This window comes from Arachis hypogaea, chromosome 5 (genome assembly GCF_003086295.3).
Source record: "Arachis hypogaea cultivar Tifrunner chromosome 5, arahy.Tifrunner.gnm2.J5K5, whole genome shotgun sequence".
In the NCBI taxonomy this organism is placed as follows: domain Eukaryota; kingdom Viridiplantae; phylum Streptophyta; class Magnoliopsida; order Fabales; family Fabaceae; genus Arachis; species Arachis hypogaea.
In genome coordinates this window covers 101,564,518-101,589,560 of record NC_092040.1, presented here as the reverse complement: position 1 = coordinate 101,589,560, position 25,043 = coordinate 101,564,518, and the positions used below count along the sequence as shown (strand labels likewise).

The following is a 25,043-nucleotide window of genomic DNA, read 5'->3' as shown; positions in this document are numbered from 1 at the left end:
TAAATAAATAAGGAAGATATAATATAAAATAAAATGTAAATAGAAGACTCTAATTTTGATATTCACTAATATAATTATTTCACTATAATAATAGAAGGAATTTATATATTCACTACTATGATATATTATCAACGTATGAAAAAGAGAAGACAATATAGAGAAAGAGAGGAGATTATTGTTATTGATGTGTATATTCAACGAAGACTTAACTTCCTATTTATACATATATAAAGTTTCTTTTTCAAACCCTATTAAATACATTTTTTCTTGAGAATATTCAACTGCCCATCATAAATGGACATCCACCTAATTGATCTTATCACAACACATATCGGTTTGTAATTACATTTAATGTTGGGTTAAATCTAACAATACTAACATCTTATGTCCTAAAACAATTTAAACCATACATCAGGAATTTCTTACATAGTGCTTTAGAGATCATAGACATTACCAATTTACCATGTCCTAAACTTACATTTTCGGAAAATCCTTCTAATCTGAAAAGAAATTGACCAAAAAGATTCATGAAAATTGCTATAGTGGAAAATGGATAGTTGGATACTCAAGCGTGTATCAAAAGATTCAAAAGGCTAGATTCTCTTGATCTTCGCCATTTATCATATCCTTTTTTTATTTATAAGTTTATTTTTGTAACAAACTATTGAAAATTGTTAGATCTTTGATAAGACTACTACACTTAAAAAAATTTATAATATAAAATTTATTGTTATTACTGCTGAATTATAAGAATTCATAAAACAGATAACTTAAAACCAAATTTTGTTAAAATTGGATATGAATAAATGTGTAATTGAACAAGTCAGTATATGTAAATTAATAAATTTCAAACAATTATATTTCATTGATTTTATTTATACTAGTGTATCCATTTTTTTATCTATGACAAATAATAATAATAATAATAATAATAATAATAATAGCTAAAATTGGCTAAAATGATATACTTATATTCTAAATTCGAACTAAAGAGCTCAAGTTTTATAAACAGCACAAGGTATTTTTATGAATATATATGATAAAAGAGCCTTTTTTTTTGGGGGGGGGGGGGGGGGGTTACATCGTTTTCAATTCACATTATATATTCAAATGATTTTTAAATAGCATGACATTTTATAGAGACGTCTACAAGATCAAAATTAGTAAAATAAAAATGAGGTATTTGAGATCTTACCACAAGGTAGTAAGATACCTTCAGACACTAATGGTGAGTGCTTTTATTAGAAAATTCAAAGACCAATGATCCCAAAATCAAAATATTGAGCTTCAGTCATGAGCACTATACCTCACAATCTCACATCACTTGTAGTACATTACAATCGTAATGTATTTACCTAAAGCAAAATTGGACCTTAAATTACTTTTGGCAGTAACACTAGTGATGTAGAACTTGAATAATACTAGCTTTCATTGCCTTAAAGGACAAAGAATAAGTATAATTTTGCTGACACCACCTAACACAATATTGTATGAATACTATAACAAGAAATGAGTAGGTTCAAAACCTTCATGTTTCTGGAACCCTTCGGCAGCCAGCAACGACTTATCGAAGCCATAACATATAGTGGACAGAATGATATATCTACTGGAATAGTTTCCTCAATCTTTCAGCAGCGGAGGATGCCATTTTGTTGGTTGGTTCAAGTACCAAGGCATGTTGAAAATCTGCAAAGAAAAATAGTTCACCTATGATTTGGAAAATTCTGAAACTTTCATATGAAAATGAGAGCAACAATGAAACAAAGATGTACACAGGGAAATATAGTAGCATGCAGATACTTGTCGCACGCAAGTCTGAACCGAGTGAAAGATCCTACCATCGATTGCATCAGTATAGTAGCCAAGCATCTCTCTTGCTCTACCTCTTCGAAAATACGCTTTGACATTCTGCAGGAAAAAAGACTGGGAATTAATACCAATATATAATAAAATTCTGCACAGCTACTAGACTTTGACATTCTGCAGGAAAAAAGACGGAATTAATACCAATATATAATAAAATTTGCACAGCTACTAGATCCAAGGAAGTATAGAATATGCAAGAATAAACAAAGTGCTTCCCTTAAATAAGCCCGAGTCCAAGATCTAAAGAGGAGCCAAAGGGAGATGGCTAATAGATTGACTTGCTTTTTACCTTTCGTATTTGGCGTGAACAAAATTAGATAAAGTTTCATATGAAGTGGACTCATGATATTTGGACTTTGGATTGTAAGAAATAATTATTTGTCTGTACGTCAAGAAAATCGATCACACAGAACTTTTATTACCATCCAAGTTCAGGATTATTTATAGATGTAAATCACCTTTTTGTCAAGGCTAATTGCTTTTGTACAATCCGACTCAGCTTGGAGGTAACTGCATAAAAATAAAATAAAATAAAAAATTATGATATTTGCTAAATAACTTTTGAGAAGTGAAACCATCAAGAATGATATGCTACCTTCCAAGTTCTAGATATGCTTGGGCCCTATTACTGTAGTATGTTGCATTGTCGCTGCTCAGTTTTATGGCTTCCGAATAAAATCCAATGGCTTTCTGCCACTGCTTGTCTTTGTAAGCTTGATTTCCCTGACTCATTGAGTAATGAACCGGAAAAAAGATGGTTAAAAAATAAAATAAAAAAAATAGTAACAATAATACAAGAAAAAGAAAGGAAGGAAGAAAGAAATCCAGTGTTTAATGTACATGGATTCAAACAAAAGATAAGTATGGTTTATAGCAGCAGAGTTGTAAGCAAAGATGATGTCATAAAATGTGCAGGCCATGTTGCACAATGAAAGCAGAATCCATAAAGTGCTGAATTTATCTAACACAGTTGCAGAAATACCCTTTCTTTCGCAATTTCAGCAGCTTCTTCCTTAGTGACAACATTTCTTGGTGATTTACTTTTGGCAGCAATATCAACCTGCTCTTGGAGTGTAGAATACATGGTCTGTAGTGTGTCCAGTAGAAAGCAATCATTACCATGCCGAGCTATTAAGGACACCGAAACAGGACACTTCTCGTAAATTCCTAATGGTATTGTGACCTGAAAAGACAATCAGCAAAATGTGGATGAGAAAATAATCACAAGGGTGTGTAATGCGACTCGCATTGCTACTTTTATAATCCACCCAAAGTAGCTTTTATTTAGCCACCAGTGGTATGAAATGATTATGTCGCTGTTAAGCCCATAACCATAAATAGAGAGCTCATTGGCAACTCTTAAAGCACCAAACACAACCACACAAAATCCCAGCAGACGCAAATCACTTTGCTCTCTGATTCAACACATTCTTCCATTATATTCAATTGTGAGAATATTACGTTTGTTTAAGTTTCTCTCCCTCATTTGTGACTTGTGAGGATAGTGTGTATACACCAGTGAGATAAATATTATAATGTATTTGGGATTTGGGTTTGAGTGAAGTGTTGCTATTTACCACTTTGTATCTCATCGGAAATTTTACTCGGCTAGTGTGGTTGTCCAAGTTGTATCTCTTTTTTCAGTGTCACCTATCTTCTATCCTCTTCATATTTCACTGCAAAATTCATTGTTGTTGCCTTTGTTGGTGGATGTAGACTTTAAGCTAAACCACATTAATTCTTCTCTCATTTCTTATTACTCTTCCTCTCAGTTATTTCTGTTACTACATTACCCGGGCCCACCCATTTCCAAACAATATTGTGATTCCATTATTTACAATAATGTAATATATTATTTTTCTTTTGCAAAAAAGTGCTATACATGTTTGTCTATGTGCTATACATTATTTTTCTTCTGCAAACAATTATTTCGTGTTGTATGAAGACTAGGAAAAGGAAAGTATGAGCCTGTTTGGTTTTTCATTTTCAATGTTTTCTAATTTTAGGATTTTCTAAAGTAAAAAGTGAAAACAAGAAATAAAAACAGAAAACAAGAGTTCAGTGTTTTCATTTTCTCTTCGCAAAATCCTAAGGATGGATAACACTAAAAATAAAACAGAAATGAAACATGCCCTAAAAGGAACTTGATATACCAGTTTCCAGCAGGGGAGAGAACTATACCTGACAGCATCCTGATATGCTAGCAATACTTAGCAAACTAAATGCATGACTCCAATAGTCCTTTGATGAGATCTCTTTGCCACCCAACTTTGGAGGAGGATCAGCTCCAGTAGGAATAACCAATATTCCTTCATTCTTAAAAGCATAAACCGTATTAAAATTAATCAGAAAGATTTATGAGTGTTGAGATGCATAGTGATGAAAAATCATTACCTTCAAAAGAGATCTGACAGCAGCACGCATTTCATTTCTAATGGATTTAAAGTGTTCAACCTCTACATCAGATACCTCAAACTTTTCATATAAATCTGCTGAAACAGCTGGATGAAGATCAGGCTTTACTGTGTTTATCCACTCCTCATGCACAAGTCTAAATTCATGTCTGTTGACACAGGATAATAAAATAATCATTCTATATTATTAAGATTTGCATAGATGACAAGGATCAAGTCAAACTTAAAAGATAATGAACAAATTGCAGAATCGTTGAGGATTAAAATGAGAAAATTCAAAAGATAAAATAAACTATTTCCTGAAAGTTGTTTGATAATTGATGTAGCATGTTTAATTTGTGATAATGGCCTTTGCATGGCCGTCTAGGTGCGGGGAGCTCCATTCTGCCCAATACAATGTTATTGCATTGTATGACTTTTCAACATCAGAAAGATATCAACTAACCTTTGTAGAAACTGCATAACATTTGCAAGTGATTTCAATGACGAAACTTTAAGTTCACCATTTGTTTTTAGACTGGAGAGCTCTTTCAAAGTAGGAACACTAGAACTTAAATAGTCCTCAAGATTTATATGCTTCAATACTTGCCCTGAGGAGTGAAGAAAATTGGTGGAGAACTCAAGAAAATAGCTAAGTAATATTCATTTACAAAAGAAAAGAATAATTAAAAAATACAGAAAGAAAAAGGACATGTTAACAATGACCTTAAGACGACATAATGGAAATTTAGCACATAGTAATAGAACATACTTCCAAAAAGCTTCTCAGCAGATTTGATGACCAACTGAGAACTTCTGTCGAGAGGGACATTTAGTTGCTGAAAACAATCATCAGCTATAATTATTTGGCGTGGATTGCGTTGAAATATATATGGTACTTGCATAAGTATATGCCCAACAAGTCGCAAAATATTAGGATCCCTTGCAAACCAGCCTGCAAAAGCCATTTCATTGTTAAAAGTTAAAAAGAACTTCAACAAAATGCATTTGATGACATAATACTAGCTTCCACAGAAAAATCATGATAATGGAGCCAGGGATTCAATTCTGGGGTCAAGCAGCCCCTAAAGGAACTTAGTGCCATTTGGGATAACGCTCTCATCATTGATCTTTTAGACTGAAGAAGTATACTAGTCAATAAAACAAATAACAAATCAAATCATGCATACCAATGGTGTCCAGGCTTTTTGAAACAGGTATGCTTCCAACATGAGAGACTGCCCCATATGAAGGTCGAAATCCTAAAATGCCACAAAATCCAGCAGGCACTCTTACCCCTCCAACGGTATCAACACCTGTTGTACATGATTATGGAAAGTGTGATTATATCAGAAATAAATTCACATACCAGCATATTATATTTGGTTAATTAATAAAAAACAATAAAATAAATAAATAAAAACACTAGCAAGAATTGGAATAGAACCATAAACTCCTAAAATGATAGAGCACAAGAGTTTGCCAATACCAAAAAAAAAGGTAAATATAAAAAATTCAATGATTTGAGTTAATACTATGCCTTCAAGATTTAAGTTTACATCAGCATTGTGTTGCCCATAAACTAACGGCTTTGCTAGTTAATCCATCAAATGTCTAGATATGTCTTGAATCGGAAAATACAATTTTTGAATTTTGGTTTCAACTCCCAATCAATATAAACTTCACCAAAGCATGAGAAATCTCCATGAGAACGTTTCAGGGGACAGGGACAAGGACACAACTTTCCGTGTTTTGTCTCTCTCACAACATACCCCTGGTGGCAACTATAGTAGCTAGAATTTCAATTATCCCTTATAATCTCCCGATATTACAATTTTGAATGAGTTAACGGATTCTATAAAATTTTCATTGGGTCAGACGATTTTATAATTTAAATCTTGTTACGATTTCATGTTTTATGTATTTCATTTACTCTTCCAATTTTACATAAAATCTCGATTTCCTCTGCCTTACTGGCAACAAGCGTACCTCTCACCCCCATCCAATCAACCAACTATCCATTAGATGTCCTACATACCAAATTCATGATCCAGCATTTCCCATGTAGGAAAAAATTATTTTATATATATAAAAAAGGGCCCAAATTGAGACAGGAATCAACTCTATTACTATAGGCTAATTATTGTACAACTCAACAATCTTCAATATGAAGAGTCAAAACGAAGCCGCCTTTTCTATACAACATCATATTGGTCTTGTTATTTAGATATGAATGAACACAAACACAAACACATACACTCTTCTTTTATAAATATGTCATCTAGAATGAAACTGAGCATGTCTTACAAAACAAGTATCGGCTGTACCAAGAAAGCAAACAAGTAATGACTAGGATAAACTACTTTAAATGTATCATGATGCTCACCAAGGGCAAAATCAACCAAATTGGCAGCCACAGCAACAGCAGCACCGCTGGAGGAGCCGCCTGGTACTCGAGCAGGCAAAGCAGGATTGGTTGGCATTCCATAATGTTTATTTTCACCACTAAGACTGCAAATCAGAGATTGCAAACAGAAAATGTATTTACTAAAAATCCAGAAGATAAAAAAATAGGAAAAGCTTTCATTCTAAAAATCCCCAAGTAAACTATTGAATATCATTTACTATCTACTACACCATATGGTGGACATAAGGCAAAAATATATTCAATCATTCTTTGATCTCCTTAGCCAAATCCCTAGACAGGAAGAAATTTTTAGGTCAACATGGTCTATAATATCATTTCTTAGACATTCAAATCATTTTTTAACTTATGTAAGATCATTCTCGATGACCCGCACATTTTTTACATTTCATTTTTTTTACTCATGGCCAGGTGCCTATTTTTCTATACTCAATTTGGTTAACATCATAATTCAGCATAACTTTCCTGAGTATATACCTAGTTAACAAAACCTAGCCCATATCTCCCCACCAAGACATGGCTGAGGGGAATCGAAAAGAAACAAATAAATAAACAATGGAATATGAAACCAACCCAAAAGCTAGTTCATCAACAACAGTAGTCCCAATGCAGGTTGCACCTCCTTCGACCAGCGCAGATACCACAGGACATGTCTGAGAGGCAGCTTCGTGTGTCCTAGCCCACTCTGGATGCCCAAATGTAGCAACATGTCCATCTATGTCAAATCTGGTAACCATCATGACAAGACAACAATCTGATTCATTAATTTATTGCAAAAAAATTGAAAAATAAAATAAAGTTTTTATGCTGCAACGGCTTAAATAATCATCGTGAATATTCAGAAAAAATATATACTGGTTGACCTAAAATGTTACTTGTTCCTGTAAAATAACTTACTAATATGAGAGAATCATGTTTATGAGAGTAATAAATATGAAATATAATAGGCTAACAGTATTTATATCTATCCAACAATTTCATTTGCACATCTTTCTCTCATACAACATTTACACGTTATCAAGAAAATATAAGAGAATTCTAATACATAATTACATATACATGGTAGTACAGTACATTATTAAGTTAACTACCAAGAATAAAAGTGCTTGAGCACAAACAAGAAAAGCTTGAAATAAAGAGCTGATAACAAATCCAATTGGATAGAGAGGTATACTCCAAGTTATGAAAACTAAAAATGTCCAAAAACACAGCTTTTTTTAAAATATTCAAATAAAACCCGGAAAAAAGAAAAAGGAACCTTAGATGAAAAACAAAAGCATATGAATTGATGAAGTATAGATGAAAATAGGAACGAAGCACGAAGCGAAAGCAGAAAAAGGAATGAAATTAGGAGAGAGAAGCTTACAGGTCAGAGAGGGCGAAGGTGAGTGGAGAGAGAGGGAGAGGTGCTTTGGGAGGTGGAGGAGGAGGCGGAGGAAGAAGCTGAAGGTTATGGATGAAAGCGCCAAAATTGTTGTTGTTGACGCTCTTCTTCTTCTTCTTGAGCTTTGCAGTAATGAGAAAGATTCCAGCAAAACCAAGACCAAGTATGACCCATACGTGATTCGCGGGTTGTGGGGGCCCCATACTGCTATAGTAGTGCTATGTAGCTTCTTCTTCTTCTTCTTCCACAATCACCGAGAGAGAGAGAAAGATGAAGCGCCACCAATGGTGAGAACCAAGAGAAGAAGAAGAATGGGATAGAGCTATGGCTATATTCACGATTTCACGAGCAGCTGAGAAGTAGTTAACTACTTTCAGTCTCTCTTGCTTTTTTTCTTCCTCTTTTTATTTTTTTCCTTATATTCAATTAAATTTATAAACTCTAAATTTTAAATTTTATTTTAAAAAATAAATATAAACTCCCATCATTTATTTTATAAATAAACAAAAAATATAAAAAAATATTTAAAAAGAAAAAATTATATTTTATTTTCTAAAATAAAAATTTAAAATTTAAAAAATTTAACTTTTATTCAATTAGTTGTTAGTTTCTTACTTCTTACTTCTTAGCCTTATAAAATGGTGAATTTTGGTTTATCTTTTTTGTAATTTTTCTTGTATTTATTATTTATTTTGTTCTTGCTCCTAAAACGTATAAAACCGTTTAGTTTTTATTCTTTTCACTTTTTTTAAATGTTTAGTATAGATAAAAAAATTACCAATTAGCATTATATATTTGTATAAAAATATATATTATTTAACTTATTTTTAATATATATTTTATTAATTTTTAATTTAATAATTAATTTTTTGTTAAATTTTTTTCATCTAATTTTTTTTTCCACCATAGAAATTTTTCAGTATTGATGTTTTCTATTTTAGTATATAAATACTAAATTTGTCACATCATTATTTTAGCCTATTATATTATTTTTTTTAATAATTTAATTTTGTTACATTAATAATATAAAAGTATTTTACAAAATTATTTAATCATATCTATTTTTTTTTGACATGGAGTTATGTAATTAAATATATAAATAAAATTTTTACACTAAAATTAAATTATTTTTTAATGGTAGAGATAAAAACTAAATATTTTGAATTTTAGTTGGACTAGAATTAAAAATATATTACAAGAACCAAAACAATAAATTACAATTTCACACAAACTAAAATTTTATTTAAATGTTTTATAAATATTATTTATATAATCATACAAAAGTTACCTACATTAGATCATTTTTAAAAATAAGTATACCTTCCGTTGAAAATATTAGTCATATGAAATAATAATATTTAAAAAAAAAACAAGTGAAACCCATAATTACATCTTGGAACATTTTATTATTGTAATTAATCTAAACAAAATTTAAGTATATTGGTATGTTAGTATTTTAGTTAATTTTAATAATTAATTTTAATTATATATATTATATATATTTTATAATTAAAATTAACAATTGAAAATAATTGAAACACTAATAAATCGATACAATTAAAAGTTTTCAATAATCTAAATATTATTCCTCATGTTTCGAATTTGGCCCATTGCTATTAGAGGCACTAACTGAGATAGAGGTTCGAGTCATTTTTATTATTAAAAGGAGAAGAATGTTTTGTTTTCGATTAGAGTTGGAAACTAGCTTATGAGTCAGTTCGAATTTGACTCATTAATAATTTAATAAGCTGAATTTGTGAATTGGTAAATCGAACTTGAGTTTGGATTTTAGTTCATAAATTAAATGAACTGAATTTGAGTTTGGATAAACTCAGTTTATTAGCTCATGAATTGACTCGATTATATATATAATATTAAAAATATAAATTAAATACATATATGATATACATATTAATAATTTGATATATATATAAATAATTTGATATATATATATATATATATATATATTAATGTTCTTAATTATTTAAAATTTTATAGTCATTTTTTATATATATTTTTTATGTAGGACATAAATAAAAAATTTATAATTGATAAATAGATAATATATTAAATTTATTTTTTTAATATATATATATATATATATATATATAAAAGTTATAATTTATTGATATAAAATTATTGATTATGTTCTTATTATTTGAGTTAACTCATGAGCTTTTGTTAAGTCGAACTTGAGCTTACAAAATAGGCTCGATTGTTAATAAGTCGAATCGTGAGCAAAGTTTAATTTTCATAAGTCGAGTTTGAGTTTGGTCTAACTCGTCTCAATTTGGTTCACTTCTAACCCTATTTCGAATAATATTATATTTTTCAATTAAAAAAATTATATTTATATTTTTTAATGAGTGTTTTTAAAATAATTTTAAGATAATCGTTAACACAATCTATATATTTCAACTTGAATTTATGTATTATTTAATTCTGAATCCTACTTTGTAGAAGCAACACGTCTTTGACCAATAAATAAAAATCAAGTAGATGATTTTGAGTTATTAGTATTTTTTTATTTTTAATAATCCAAAACATTTGCTAATACAAATAAAAATACGTTATTTTATAGAATTTTTTATTTAAATAAATAAAATAAAAACATTAATTATCGAAATAAATAATTTAAAAATATTTATCGATTTGCGTTCTACAGTCATATCTCGTTTACAGTGTAAATAAGATGATATTGTGTGTATCTTGTTTACAGTGTAAACGAGATATGACATGTCAGCTGCATCGTGTCTATCTCGTTTACACTGTAAACAAGATAAAGTTGACCGGCACCTATAAGTATAAGTCGTTTACACACTGTTTTTGGACCCCACTTTGACCCAGGCAAACTCTTTCTCCCTTCTTTTAACCGTTTCCTACCATATTTGAGTCCAATACGGTGATGGCACGCTAGGCGAACAACGACGGAGACATCAGCAGACTAAACGAGACTTCGCATTACGTTGGGGCGGCCGACTTTGAGGTTAGTTGCGTTATGTTCGATTAATCTAAATATGTGGGGATTGTTAGGGTAGTCTCGTAGTGACAAGCACTGAGTAAGATGCTTTAGGGGTTGGATTGTATGATGAATTTAGAACAATATTTGCTTGTATAAGATTTGTATGACTTAATTACGATTTACTTATCGACATAAGTAACTTAGAGACAGCTGTAGAGTATACACATGGTAGTATGTTCCTAAGTAGTAGTAGTACTTTGTTCTTAAGTAGACTAGAAAAATGTATTATTATCTATTTAGAGGTTAAAAAATTATTTTTCATTCCGCAAAGGCCTCGCCTTCTACTGCCCCGGCGAGTCAACCATACCCTTCCTCCATCCGACGCCATCGTCCCGTATCTAGCCGAGGTCAGATTCGGCGACATGGTGCCGCTCAGGGACTTCACGTTTGACAATTCCCTGATTTTGGCACTCGTGGAGCGATGGCGTCTGGAGACGCACACGTTTCATCTCCCGTGGGGGTGAGGTCACTATCACCCTGCAGGATGTGGCGTACCACCTGAGCATACGTGCACACGGAAACTCCATTAGGGGTGCCTTCGTGACTTTGGTCGGTGGTACAACACCGAGACGTAGGCGATGGTGGAGCAGCTGCTTGATGCTAGGCCTCCAGTGGCGGCACAGCAGGCGGCGCAAAGGAAGGAGTCGTTCACGCTGAAGCTAGTTTGGTTGTGTGATCGTGTCTGACAGATGCCCCCGACCGACGATCCTGAGACTAGGGGTGGCAAGCAGGGAAGCCCGCCCCGCCCCGCCCCGCCCCGCCAGAAGCCCGCCCCGCCCCGCCTAATTAGGCGGTCCTAGAATCCTAGCCCGCCCCGCCTAACTGCGGGCTGGCGGGCTGGCGGGCTAAGCCCGCCAAAATTCCTCTTTTTTTTTTTTACTATTAACTACTAAGTAATATATATAATTTCACAACCATATTAATAAATTTATAATTTCTAATGGCATAAAAAATATATTTTTTATATTCACAAACATTAAAATCTTTGTAATTATAAATATCTAATAAATATAATTATAAACCAAATTTTCATTCAAAATATAAGTATAAATATTCTCTCCAAAGCAAAATAAAAATAATCCAAAACATAATTATAAATATTGTCTCAAAAATAACATAAACATAATTCAAAACACTCAATTTTTATCTTCATACTCTTGTAAGTTAGGTTGGGGGAAGTTAGGTTTTAGGAAAAAAATTGCAAAAATACCCCCTCACTAAAAAAAACCTTAGCCCCGCGGGGAAGCCCGCCCCGCCCCGCCAAAGCCCGTCAAAACCCGCGGTTTAGTGGTGCGGGTTAGGCGGGCTTTTGCTATTTGGCGGTTCCGATTTTTCAGCCCAGCCCGCCTTTTTTGGCGGGTTACGCGGGCCGGCCCGGCGGGTTTAGGCCCGTTTGCCACCCCTACCTGAGACCCTCCGCCAGTATGTCCAATGCTACATTATGTTACTGATCGGAGGGTATCTGCTGACAGATAAGTCCAATAACCTAGTGCACGTACGGTGGTTACCGCTTCTCCGGGACTTCGCGGAGTGCAGGGCGTTATCATGGGGCTCTGTTGTGCTGGCTTGGACTTACCAGTCGCTCTGTTTGGCGATACAGTGGGGCGTCACAGATATCGCTGGTTGCACTCCGCTGCTGATGAGTTGGATTTACCAGAGATTTTTTCAATGGTGTCCACCAGATAGAGGAGTCTACCAGTACTCGCTAGCTGCGAGGTATCCAAATATTACTTTTTCATTTCATGTTAAATTTTGGTGTTAGTTCGGATGGTTTGTAACTTAATGAGTTGTATATGTCTTCGTTACTTTCAGATTGGTTGGATTGCAGCAGCAGAGTAGGGATCAACACCAGGCCAGGGTCTTGTACTATAGGGTATCCAACGACCGGTTACGGTTCGATGAGGTTAGTCATGAAATTAAATATTTTGATATTTCCTTCTACTTGCTGTGTTTTAATATTTGTTATTTTGTTTCACGTTTTTTTATTCAGTTTGCATGGAGGGTGTACGATGACCCTGCGCTGCAGGCCCTGCGCCCACACTGGTTCTGTGAGGAGGACGAGTGGGGTAAATAGTTGTCGGCCGTTCCTATAGTCTGCTTCAACATTATCCGGTTTCACCACGTCGATCGGGTGAAATGACAGTTCAATGGGGAGCAGCCAGTGCCAGGAATTCTAGTGAATATTGACAGGTACGAACGTGGTTAATTTCTTCAAAGTTATACGTTGGTTGTTGTTTGTTGTTTTGATAGTGAAACTATTTTATTTATTTAATGTGTTTAACGACAGGTATCTGACCACCACTGGTCGCAATGAGGATGTTTGGTGGCCGAAGCGACTCCAGTATTGGTACGATGGTTGGAGGCAGAGGTTCGAGTCTAGTCGCAGGATTACAGTGCACTATACAGTCGACACTAGGCCGACCGGTGAGTACTACAATTGGTAGCGTGGGGCTTGCTGTGTGAGCATCTATTTGGGCAGGAGGTTTTGGAGGACCCTAAGCTGGTGGAGTTACCCCCCGATGTCCAGTCTACTGCCAGTCAATCGAGGGACGATCTTACCCTTCCGCCACGTAATCCTCGTCCGACTTCTTCTCGCCCTCCTCTGTCTCATCCACTGGAACAGCGACATGAATCGGCGATGGTGCGAGGAGTCGATCGTCCTGCACATAGGTCGAGTGTACGGAAGGACCACCGCCACTGTGTCCCATCTCTGCAGACAGCTCCATTACTTGCTCCACCATGATCCTCCCATGGATGTCGAACATCACTCGCACATGCTCGTCCCCTTGAAGTCGGAATAGTAGAAATCGGAAGACTCCGTTACCCATGGGGGCCAGCAACCTATATGCCACCCTTCCGATTTCCCTCGCTTCTGTACCACCGAGCTTGCTCAGTATCAAACTCTTCAAATCCGACAACGTATTCACACACTGAGTGTGAAACAATATCGGATCCTCGCACTCAAATGTCACCCCGTTGTCGCCGTTTCTCATACGGCAATTGGGATACATAAGCACAACTATGTATGGACTATTACTGACCATTAATGCCTTATATTTGTGAGAAATATGATACAAAAAATTTGTGAAAAATACCAAGAATTACACATCCTTTTATAGTCGGTGGGACACAACTCCATGTATCTCGTTTACAGTGTAAACGAGATGAACATTGCATGTATCTTTTTATACTGTAAATGAGATACATGTCTATCTCGTTTATAATATAAACGAGATACACGCAATGTCATCTCGTTTACATTGTAAACGAGATATGAACGGGGAATGCAAATCGATAAATATTTTTAAAATTATTTATTTCTGTAATTAATGTTTTTATTTTATTTATTTAAATAAAAAATCCCAATTTTATATGCTTAAATTTAATTTAAATATATTCTAAAAAATTTAGAAAAGACTTAACAGATACAGTAGTATGTGTTAAGTTACTAATATTGATAATCATGATATGAATTTATAAATTATAATATCAGCGATAAAAGATGTAATTTTTTCTAATATATATAATTGTTTTTTGACTGGAAAAAGTACTCAATAAGAATTTAGGATATTTGTTTTTTTAACAAGGGCCAACACGGTAGATGGTCTCCAGTCCCAAAAATAGAATTTTATATTTTTACTAAAAGAGAAAAATGGAGATGCGGGGTATCGATCCCCGTACTTCTCGCATGCTAAGCGAGCGCTCTACCATCTGAGCTACATCCCCCCGCGGGCATCTATTCGATGGTTTAACATCTTTTCACTATTTTTGTTCCTTTAGTGGATCCAGCTTGCGTGAAATATCAAGTATACATAAAATTATTTAGATCTTAATGCAATCGAAAGCTTTGATTCAATTCTCACCTTCCCCACTCCCCCAAAATAGAAAAGAAAAAAGACATGAGTAATAGAGATTATGTTGAATTGCTATATCAGAAATCTTATAAAGGGGGAGCCAAAAATAAAAAATTGAAAATGCGATATTAAAATGGAAAGTTTTAATAAAAAAATAATTGTATATTTTAATATTATTTTCAACTAAAATTAATTTTTAAAAAATAATTTATATCAAAGTGTGTTTTCATAAAATTTTAATTTTTATCCTTATTATAAAAGATATAACATAAATAATATAAATTTGTTTCTCTAATACCTTTAATATATGTATTTAAAATAAATTAATGAATATAATATATAAAATATATTTATTAATAAATAATTCATTTAATATATTTTGATTTTAATATCATAAAAAATAAAATTTAATCTAATTTATTTTTATGTATATATTTTCTTATTACATTCAATTAAGAATTATTATAAAAACTAAAGTACTTTTATATAATAATAGATAGAAGAATCACAAAAAAGAAAAAAAATTGAAAGTACAAAAGAAAATAAATTTAAAATGCATGAAATGAAATTTAAACTCATATTTTGGAGTATGAAATATTTTTCTTTAATCATTAAACTAGAAAGTATATTATTAAAAATTTTAAATATTATATTAAATATATTTTAAATTTTGAAAATTTAGGGACCATGGCCATGCTAGTCCCCTAAATCCGCTTCTGTATACAAGGATATTAAAACTTGATGACACAAGTCTAACACATTTATACACATGATTTTGTTGTGTATGCGTTTTGATAATATATATATATATATATATATATATATATATATATATATATATATATATATATATATATATATATATATATATATATATATATATATAACTTTCCTCCGATCTTAGCTTATTTTTTACTTGTATTCTTGTAACAAATTTTAAAACTATATATTATTGATTATTAATATAAAATTTATAAAAAATAATATTTATTTATTTATCTATTTTATTTATATAAAATTCGACATATAAATTTTTAGAATTTTACCATGTCAACATAGTAGTATAGATGTAATTCTATTATGAAATATATATATATATATTTAGTCTTAAAGTTAATTCTTGTATGTTGTAACGATTTCCATAATAATAAATAAAATAACTCTTACAATTAATTTTTTTTTAACTAACAAATTATAGTTCAAATGACATAATTTTTCTATACTCATTTAAAAAGACGGACTTGAATTTCACTTTTAACTTAAAAAAAATCTCCTTTTAATTAATATTAAATGTTCAATTCATATTTTATAATACATCTCACAATAATTAACAAGATTCTCCTATTTAAAGCATCACATGTGTTGAATTCTAAATTGTAGATTAAAGTATCTTCCATTTTTTTTAGAAACACATGAAACAAATTGATTATTCATGTGTGTTTTCAATTGCATTCTTTTAAAGATAATTTATGGGAGATGGGTGTGCTAGACTATTTTAAAATAGAGTAATTATTCAAATCAGTCCTAAGGATTTTAAAATCGGACATTTTAGTCTCTAAAAAAATTAATACACAGATCAATTCTTAAGGTTTTACTTCGGTAGACAAATCAGTCCCCAGTTCATTTTTCGGCAGAGTAATTACCCATATCAGTCCCCAAAGATTTTAAAAATGGACATTTTAATCCCAAAAAAACTAATGTACAAATCAATTCACAACGTTTCTCTCGATTGGACATAATAGTCATTCGTCCAAAAATAAAATAAAATAATAATTATTATTAGTTATACAATAATATTGTACTATATTTTTTGTATTTTTTAGACAAAAATAATAATAAATTTATTCATTAAATATATATATATATATATATATATATATATATATATATATTCACTCAATAATAATAATAATAATAATAATAATAATAATAATAATAATAAAATTATTAGAGATTATTTTACAAGAAATTCAAAGTTAAAACCATTTGATATTTTTGTATTTAATATAATAAAAAGATGTCCTATGTAAAAAAAATATATATGTTTGTATTAAAAAATATGTATTAAAAGAAAATATTTTAATTTAGATTTATATTAAATATATATATATTATTAATACAAACATATTTTTTAAAATAGTACATCTTTTATTTGATTATATTAAATACAAAAATATCAAATGATTTTAACCTTGAATTTCTTGTAAAATAATCTCTAATAAATTTATTTTTTATTATTATTATTATTATTATTATTATTATTATTATTATTATTATTGAGTCACTATATATATATATAAGAATCTAATGAATAAATTTATCATTATTTTATCTAGAAAATACAAAAAAATTATGGTATAATAATAATAATAATAATAATAATAATAATAATAATAATAATAATAATAATAATAATAATAATAATAATAATCAATAAAATTATTAGAGATTATTTTACAAAAAATTCAAGGTTAAAATTATTTGATATTTTTGTATTTAATATAATCAAAAGATGTACTATTTTAAAAAAAATATTTGTATTAAAAAAAATATGTATTTAATATAAATCTAAATTAAAATATTTTCTTTATATATATATTTTTACATAGAACATCTTTTGATTATATTAAATATAAAAATATCAAATAGTTTTAACTTTGAATTTTTTGTAAAATAATCTTTATTATTATTATTATTATTATTATTATTATTATTATTATTATTATTATTATTATTATTATTATTATTATTATTATTATTATTGAGTGAATATATATATATATATAATGAATAAATTTATTATTATTTTTGTCTAAAAAATACAAAAAATATAGTACAATATTATTGTATAATTAATAATAATAATTATTTTATTTTATTTTATTTTTGGACGAAAGACTATTATGTCTAACTGAGAAAAACGTTGGGAATTGATTTGTACATTAGTTTTTCTTAGGGACTAAAATGTCCATTTTTAAAATCTTTGGAAACTGATCTGGGTAATTACTCTGCCAAAAAATTAACTGGAGACTGATTTATCTATCAAAGTAAAATCTTAGAAATTGATCTATGTATTAATTTTTCTTAAAAACTAAAATATCTAATTCTAAAATTTTCGGAGACTGATTTGGGTAATGTAATTACTCTTTTTAAAAACCAGTGAACGCTTTATACTATACACTATAGTCGAAAGACGTCAAACTACTTTCATATAATTTGATTTATTATAGGAAAAGAAATACTATTTCTAATATAATTTTTAATTTTAGACTATTACGATTAATTTTATGCCTAATAAGTAACAACTCAATACACTTTTGCACTCGCTTTAATAGTATTATAAAACCCACAAATAACTATTATTATATTGGATAAAATTATAATTTGTGTTCGGTCTTTACAACGTTTTCTTTTGAATTAATTCAAGCTAAGATAATTAGTCAATATTATTTAATTTTAATGTAATATTTATGTTTTAATCATATCCAATAAAAAAATGCAGTTTAGTTGTACTTATTAAAATAGTTGATAACATAGATATACTAAATTTTAATTTTTGAAATATAAATTAGTAAAGATAACTTTAGACATTATATAAATAACTATCTTGCATAAAATCTTGAAATGTTTACAACCTATATTTTCATGTAATTAAACTTTTATATTTCAATAAATATACTTTTCAAAAAATAATTTATTATTTATATTTATATTTATGTATTTAAAATTATTTTTATAATATTTATGAATCACTTCTATTATTTATTTAAATTCTTGCAACGTACGGTCTCATTCTAATTTTATATAAGGTAGAAACTCAGATGCAATCGACTTCATGTGAAGTTGATAATTAGAGCGATTAAATTATTTAACTGATTTAACTAAATTTTCATCTAATAGTTCTCAATTATTAACTTCACATAAAGTCGACTGCACATGAGTTTTCACCTTTATATAAATTAAAAACAAAGACATAACGAACACTAAAAATTGTTAGTTTGCAGTTCAGCGTAATAAAAAAAAAAAAACACTATAATCTATCTTCAAAATTTTATGTTATACACACAACACGTAGACCTTATGTTTAAAATAAAAATTTGTCTGTTACTTTGTCAGTATCGTGATTTGTAAAAGGTTAAGGAAATGTATAGTTGTATACTTGTAAGAGGAAGAGTTGTTTAAAAAAATATATAAAATAAAAATATAATACCAAAATTTTTTAATTATAATATAGAAATTTTTTAATTTTAATATGACACATAAAATAGAATGCTATAAATTTTTTGTTGTTTTTTTTTCTTTTTCTTCCGTATAGAATTTTTTGTATTTTTATTATAAAAATGTGGTTTTTTTCCATAAATTTGTGTTTATTATCTAAAAAAATAAACCAAAAAATAAAATAAAGCCACAGAATCCCTTCTTTATATTCCTGTGTTTTTTTTAATTCTTCTAAAAAAGTGAAACAATAAAATTACGCAAAGTGTGAAACAAGAAAACTACAAAAACAAAGAAGAAGGAAGAAGAGGAGAAAGAATTGTTTAAAAAAATATATAACAGAAAAATAGTACTAAAATTTCTAGCTATGACATAAAAATTTTTAATTTTGAAACCGAAATTTTTAAATGTGACATTTAAAATAGAATGCTGCAGTTTTTTCTTATTTTTTTTGAAAGAAGTCGATGACGACGATGTTAAAAAAGAATTGCGTAGAAGATGACACATAAAATAGAATACTGCAGTTTTTTTTAATTTGTTTTCAAAAAGACGACAACAATGACGACGAAGAAGAAAAAGAAGATGATGATGATGATGCCATGATGAAGGATCATGAGAAGGAAAAAGAGAAGGTGGAGGAAGAGGAAGTGATAATGATGAAGATGATAAAGGAGGAGGGGGAAAAGAGGAGGAAGAAGAAGAACGTACAAAGTACTTAAATTTGATTTGGTTGTCTAGAAATTCCATCATATAATATATATTATAATATTCAGGTCTCATTATTTGTTGTATATTAATTGACCAGCATCAAACTAAATATTTACTTGATGTCCCTTTGCGTATTATGATCAGTACCGAAGTTTCAATCTCGGGTACAACAGATAATTGCCTTATTCCCTGATACAGCTAGATCTTTACAATAATAGCAACTATAACAGATGAAATTATGAATGTTTTCTAAAGAATCAATACTCCAGCAAAAAATTTGCTTTACATTCTTTTTAGTTTTTAACTATCACCACATTGGAGTATCTTCCTGACGAGCCAAAAAATGTTCACTGAGAAACCCAAATGTCTTCACTTCAAACAAGTTGAGGTAAAACCAAAGAAGGTAGTAATAGAAGCAAGGAAAATTAAGTATTTGAATCTGAGATTACGAACCTAGTTTAGGCGTTAACCCTGGCAGACTCTCCCACAACACTCTCCATTCTCGAGTACCAGTCACCAATCCGCGTGTGTTCCACCATATCCTTTCCCGACCTCAGATACCGAATGGGTCTTAAAACCCCGAACACTGCCAGGTCAGCTAAGTTAGGCTTAGACCCTCCTGAAGAAAAAGAAAGAAAAGTAGTCATGGGGTCATATCTAAATAATGCAATAATGATTAATCACCAAAGGCAAAACAGTATATTCCAGTACATGCTGGAGACTTAAATTTGTGGTATAATATAAAAAAAGGTATACAAGGGTTTCATTTTAACTTTTGAGTTATATACAAGTCCCGGACCATGTTAGTGTTGAGGAGTTTTATATCAATAACGCATAGAAATGAAACTTGTATATAAATAAGTTTATGATCAATGTTTTGGCACGACAAGGATATATATTATGAAGCCATAACCAATCTGGTACACTTTTTCTTGTTGACGCTAAAATATTAGAGAAGAAATTTAAAACTAAAAATTTTGATATAGAAAGGGATCTCTGGCTTCAGTTTAACATGCACAGATACACTGTGATCTGTGAATGTTTGCTCTTGCATTATAATAGGTTTCTGTGACACAAAAGTTGAGTACATACCGAGAAATTCCCGGCCATTCAGAGCATCTACCCATGTTTCTGCTGCCTCGTAAAGAGCAGCACGTTCATCAGTGATGTTATATTTCTTCTTCAGATTCTTGGACACAAAATACATAGCTGCAGCTCCAGCATACTTAACAGTAATTTTCTCTGTAAAGCTGAAATTTCCTACAATATACATAAAATTGAAATAAATTACTACACATTAGGCAATCAGAAATCAGGGGCTTGAATAGAGCATGGCCAAAGATAGAACTTTGAATAATTTGAATGCATAATGTGCAGAAGCAGAAAGCAGACAGAACATTTGCAAAGAGTTATCCAAAAACAAATTATTTCCTTGATATAGTGTTATGTGTGGAAGGTACATGCAGAGGCAAAGGGATTTAAAAAGTAAAAGGGAAAATCTTCAGCTGCGATCATTTTAGCCACAATCGAAGACACCTGATCAATGAACTGTTGTAAAAGTCAAAACCAGAGAGAGATGATGCATCTCTTTGTTTGTAACTTTGTATTATTGTATGCATCTCCTATTTTATCTACATCTCATATTTTTCTATATCATCCGAGTCTTTTTAAAGCCGCATGCTCAATCATAAAAAGCATCCCAGTTTATAAAAATCGCACAATTACATCTAAAAAATGACTTGCCCAAAAATTAGGGTAATAAATAAAAATAAGTTCAAATAAAATTGCCACATTTTCGAGAGAAGCAGGGTAATGAAAGTAGCAAATAATTTCATTTCTTATAGAAGCATCCTGTCATGCTTGGTATTGGATTTCTGCACTCCATATGATGTCCACATCTTACAAGTACCAACTATAGACTTTGACTGAAAGTCATGCTTTATTGAGATATCGATAACTTTATATAACAAAATTTAGTGGTGAGATATACAACTTTTTGAAATATGTTCAACTGAATACCAATTATGTAACTAGATCAACACATACCATTGCTCGTGATGTAGTCAAAGGACTCGAGTGCTTCGGAAGTATTTCGGTATATGTTTGGTGACAGAACATGTACTAAATGATTATCAACCCACCTGTATCAGAAACAGGAAAAGATAATTAGTATAGTAGACTCATGCCAAGTAAAAATACGATTTAATCATTTCCATACATTTTTTCTCCCTGTATGAGTCTCCTATAGCAGGTTCAATTTAGCAATAATGACCAAAGTTGCCTATACTGATGTATATTGCAATTTATCGACTACAGACACTGGATGCTAAATTGACCATCTTACTAAAAAGAAGTGCAACCGAGAAACAAGTTGGTAGGAACTAATGCCTAAATCCCACACCTGACCTTTCTTACATAAAAGAATGAGACCGATCAGGATACTAAACCAACTACACTAATCAGGGGAACCAAAAAGAAAAGTTCAAATCCTAGATCTTGACTCATATATGACCTCTAAAGAGATTTAATAAATTGTAAGCACGCACAACCCTAAGAAACAAGTACATGACTGAAATCAAACTACCAATTTGAGAAAAAATCTTAAGAATTAGAAGCATACAAGGAAAGAGAACAACACATTCATCTATATTCTATATTGTCTTCACATAATAAGTGCCCAGAATTTCTTACACTTGTTAGCAGAACAAATTTGCATTGAGATAATAAGTGCAATTTTATAAACTACTACATGTTTTTACATCAACCCTATAGCATATGGAAGAAAAGGAAGGTAGAAAGCTTTCTCTTTCAGTCATCACTTCCATATTCTAGGCAAATGAAAGTGTCATAAACAACCTCCTAAAATAGGGGAAAACATTATTCAATCGAACTACTGAAAATGGTGCTTGTTACTTCACCACTTACGATTCATTAGAGACATGTTTGATTGGAAACTAAAACGGAATGAAGAGGAGGAAAATCATACCGCCTCCATTTTGTCTCTTCGTCATCCTCACCTGCCTTTTTCTTTGACATAATCTTCTCTCCCAGCATGTCAATTATAGCTGCCAAAATGACAGGTACAAAACAACTTAGTGAAAAAACCCAAAGTGTCTCATTCAGTGGGCATAGGTCATTGAGAAAACTCAACAGCCAATTTTCAGGGGAAATGTCCAATACCTGAAGAGTCATTTAGCTGCTCACCATCTACCATCAATATTGGCACCTTCTTATACTCAGACCATTTAATTTCTTTCTTACTGAGCGGGTTGACCTCCACAACTTTGTAAGGTATATCATAGTAATCCAAATATGCTGGCCAAGCAAGCAAAGCATCAGCAACGGTAACTAAGAAAATGCTGTGAAAGCTCAATGATAGGAAACTACAATGATAAAGAAATAAGAATGCCGGGAAGAATAAGGACCAATATCCTAGCACATATTCACAATTATATGTGAGATAAATCAATGTAGAAAGTAACTTCATTTATCAAAGGTCTTAATAGGCAAGTAATGCTCCTTTGCAATGTGACTTAAGTAGTGTATGGATTTGATTGTTTCCGAAGAAATGATTAACTTCCCCCTCTAAAACTCAGGAAACATTTTATAATAAACTTGTACAAAAAAGTTCCGAAGATGAATGCAGTATCCAAACATACATTTAATGGTTCCAGCAAAAAATTTCCAGACAGGTAAGTTTTCAATTCCTGCTTCTCCAGTTCATCAGCAACCAAAACAAATATTGTTTTCTTATGAATTAAAACTCCATAAAATGAAAATCACTGGAACCCAAAAATGCAAGGGATCCACCATCGTATCAATAATTTACATTGGATGTGGATTTCACTAAATAACCCAATAGCGGAGAACAGCTCATTGTTTCACCGTACAATGATTCTCACTTTAGATGATCCAAATCCAGTTTCCATAATTTCGAATCAGATCAACGAGATGCAGTTTTATCGAAGCAAAAAAAAAATGATTATTTGCAATTCACAGCAAGCAATGCAAGTAATGGCTACAATTACAGCCACCTAAACTCCTAAAACCCAACGCTACCCAACTGAACAAACACCAAGTCAGCATTCTAATCCCTAAAAACATTTCAACACACGAAAAAAAGAAAAAAGTGTAGAGACCTTTGACTTTATTGCAGAAAGGGCAAGCCTCGTATTGGTAGAGAACGACGTCATTCGGGAGAGCCTCGGGCGGCGGCGGCTCCTTGGCAAAGACTTCCTGATAAGCCGAGGAGGTGGCCACCGCCGTCGCCAGAGCCCCGGCGACGCCCAGCGACGCCCCGGCGAAAGGTCCGTAGGTGAACCACCAGCGGCGGGGAGCTCTGGCGCCGCCGGCACTGCTGCCATAGAGAGCTACCTGGAGGAAACGGTTGGGGACGGAGAAGGAGATGGCTCCGCCTCGAGCGGCGGATAAGGTCCGGAGGAGTACGGAGGAGGTAATCCTTCTCATAGCGATGAGTTTGGGATTCGGAGATAAGATCTGTGATTTTTGGTTATTTTGTTTTCCTTTTTCTTTTCTTAATTGAGTACTGAGAAATGAGAACTGAGGAAAGGGTTTATGTGTTTGGGACAGATCGTAAGATTCGAGAGGGTTTAAGGCTTTTGGCTGCTCCAGTGTGTTCGTTAACACTAGGCGTGCCAAAATTCCTTCCACTAATTCAAATAGGTCCTAACCCTTTTTTTTTTTAGACATTTTAGTTTTCAATAATTAAAAAATATATTTATGTGTTTTATTCCTTCAAAACGCGGATAATTTTATTCTTTTGTTGAAATAATTTTGTTCGCGAAAAAATCTGACGTGGCATTAACCCGACCGTTATGGAAGCACACATAGCATATAATTTTTTAAAATAAAATATATTAATCATTTCACAGCAAAACATGTAGTTTTTCAAAACATGACATATTAGTCCTCCCACATTAAAACGCCGTTCACGCAGATTTCCAATTTTTCAAATTTATGAGCCCTAATCCTTCGAATGCACAGAAACAGTAAAGTGAGTGAAGTGAGTCACTGTCCTCAACCACCTCCAACTCCTTCCTCAGCCTCTAACCATCTCTCCACCACCTTCACATCCTTCAACAGCCTCCTCCCTCTCCTAAACTCATCACATGCCCCTTTAACCCTAATCACCTCCTACCTCCTGACTCCCTCTTGC

At 31.5% G+C, this 25,043-nt stretch overlaps 2 protein-coding genes and 1 non-coding gene across 7 annotated transcripts; all 3 read right to left on the bottom strand.

Moving 5' to 3' along the window:
- Positions 1–1,218: 1,218 nt before the first annotated feature.
- Positions 1,219–8,469, bottom strand: LOC140184746 (translocon at the outer membrane of chloroplasts 64-like). 4 transcript variants are annotated; one of them, XR_011882343.1, is made up of 14 exons: positions 8,051–8,469; positions 7,258–7,410; positions 6,646–6,770; positions 5,450–5,575; positions 5,032–5,214; positions 4,726–4,870; positions 4,261–4,429; positions 4,048–4,182; positions 2,849–3,049; positions 2,462–2,589; positions 2,325–2,376; positions 1,773–1,908; positions 1,527–1,686; positions 1,219–1,355 (listed from the first exon to the last, which is right to left on the bottom strand). XR_011882343.1 is itself a non-coding variant. In XM_072237635.1 (13 exons), the coding sequence occupies exons 1-13, from the start codon at positions 8,269–8,271 to the stop codon at positions 1,604–1,606; spliced, it is 1,857 nt and encodes a 618-aa protein (XP_072093736.1). In that variant the 5' UTR covers positions 8,272–8,469; the 3' UTR covers positions 1,219–1,603. The 4 variants fall into 4 exon arrangements, 2 of the variants coding, with proteins under 2 accessions (XP_072093736.1, XP_072093737.1); XR_011882344.1 differs by having other exon boundaries at positions 1,839–1,908; XM_072237635.1 differs by having other exon boundaries at positions 1,219–1,686.
- Positions 8,470–14,743: 6,274 nt separating this feature from the next.
- TRNAA-AGC (transfer RNA alanine (anticodon AGC)) lies at positions 14,744–14,816 on the bottom strand. The gene has a single exon. It is a non-coding gene; the product is annotated as a tRNA-Ala (tRNA).
- Positions 14,817–19,889: 5,073 nt separating this feature from the next.
- Positions 19,890–24,544, bottom strand: LOC112802314 (uncharacterized). Of its 2 annotated transcripts, XM_025845465.2 has the most exons (7): positions 24,007–24,509; positions 23,048–23,182; positions 22,854–22,932; positions 21,914–22,008; positions 20,960–21,127; positions 20,321–20,486; positions 19,890–20,217 (listed from the first exon to the last, which is right to left on the bottom strand). In XM_025845465.2, exons 1-6 carry the CDS (start codon positions 24,332–24,334, stop codon positions 20,326–20,328), a joined length of 966 nt encoding a protein of 321 aa, XP_025701250.1. In that variant the 5' UTR covers positions 24,335–24,509; the 3' UTR covers positions 19,890–20,217; positions 20,321–20,325. The 2 variants fall into 2 exon arrangements, with proteins under 2 accessions (XP_025701250.1, XP_025701249.1); XM_025845464.3 differs by having other exon boundaries at positions 19,890–20,486; positions 24,007–24,544.
- Positions 24,545–25,043: the final 499 nt, after the last annotated feature.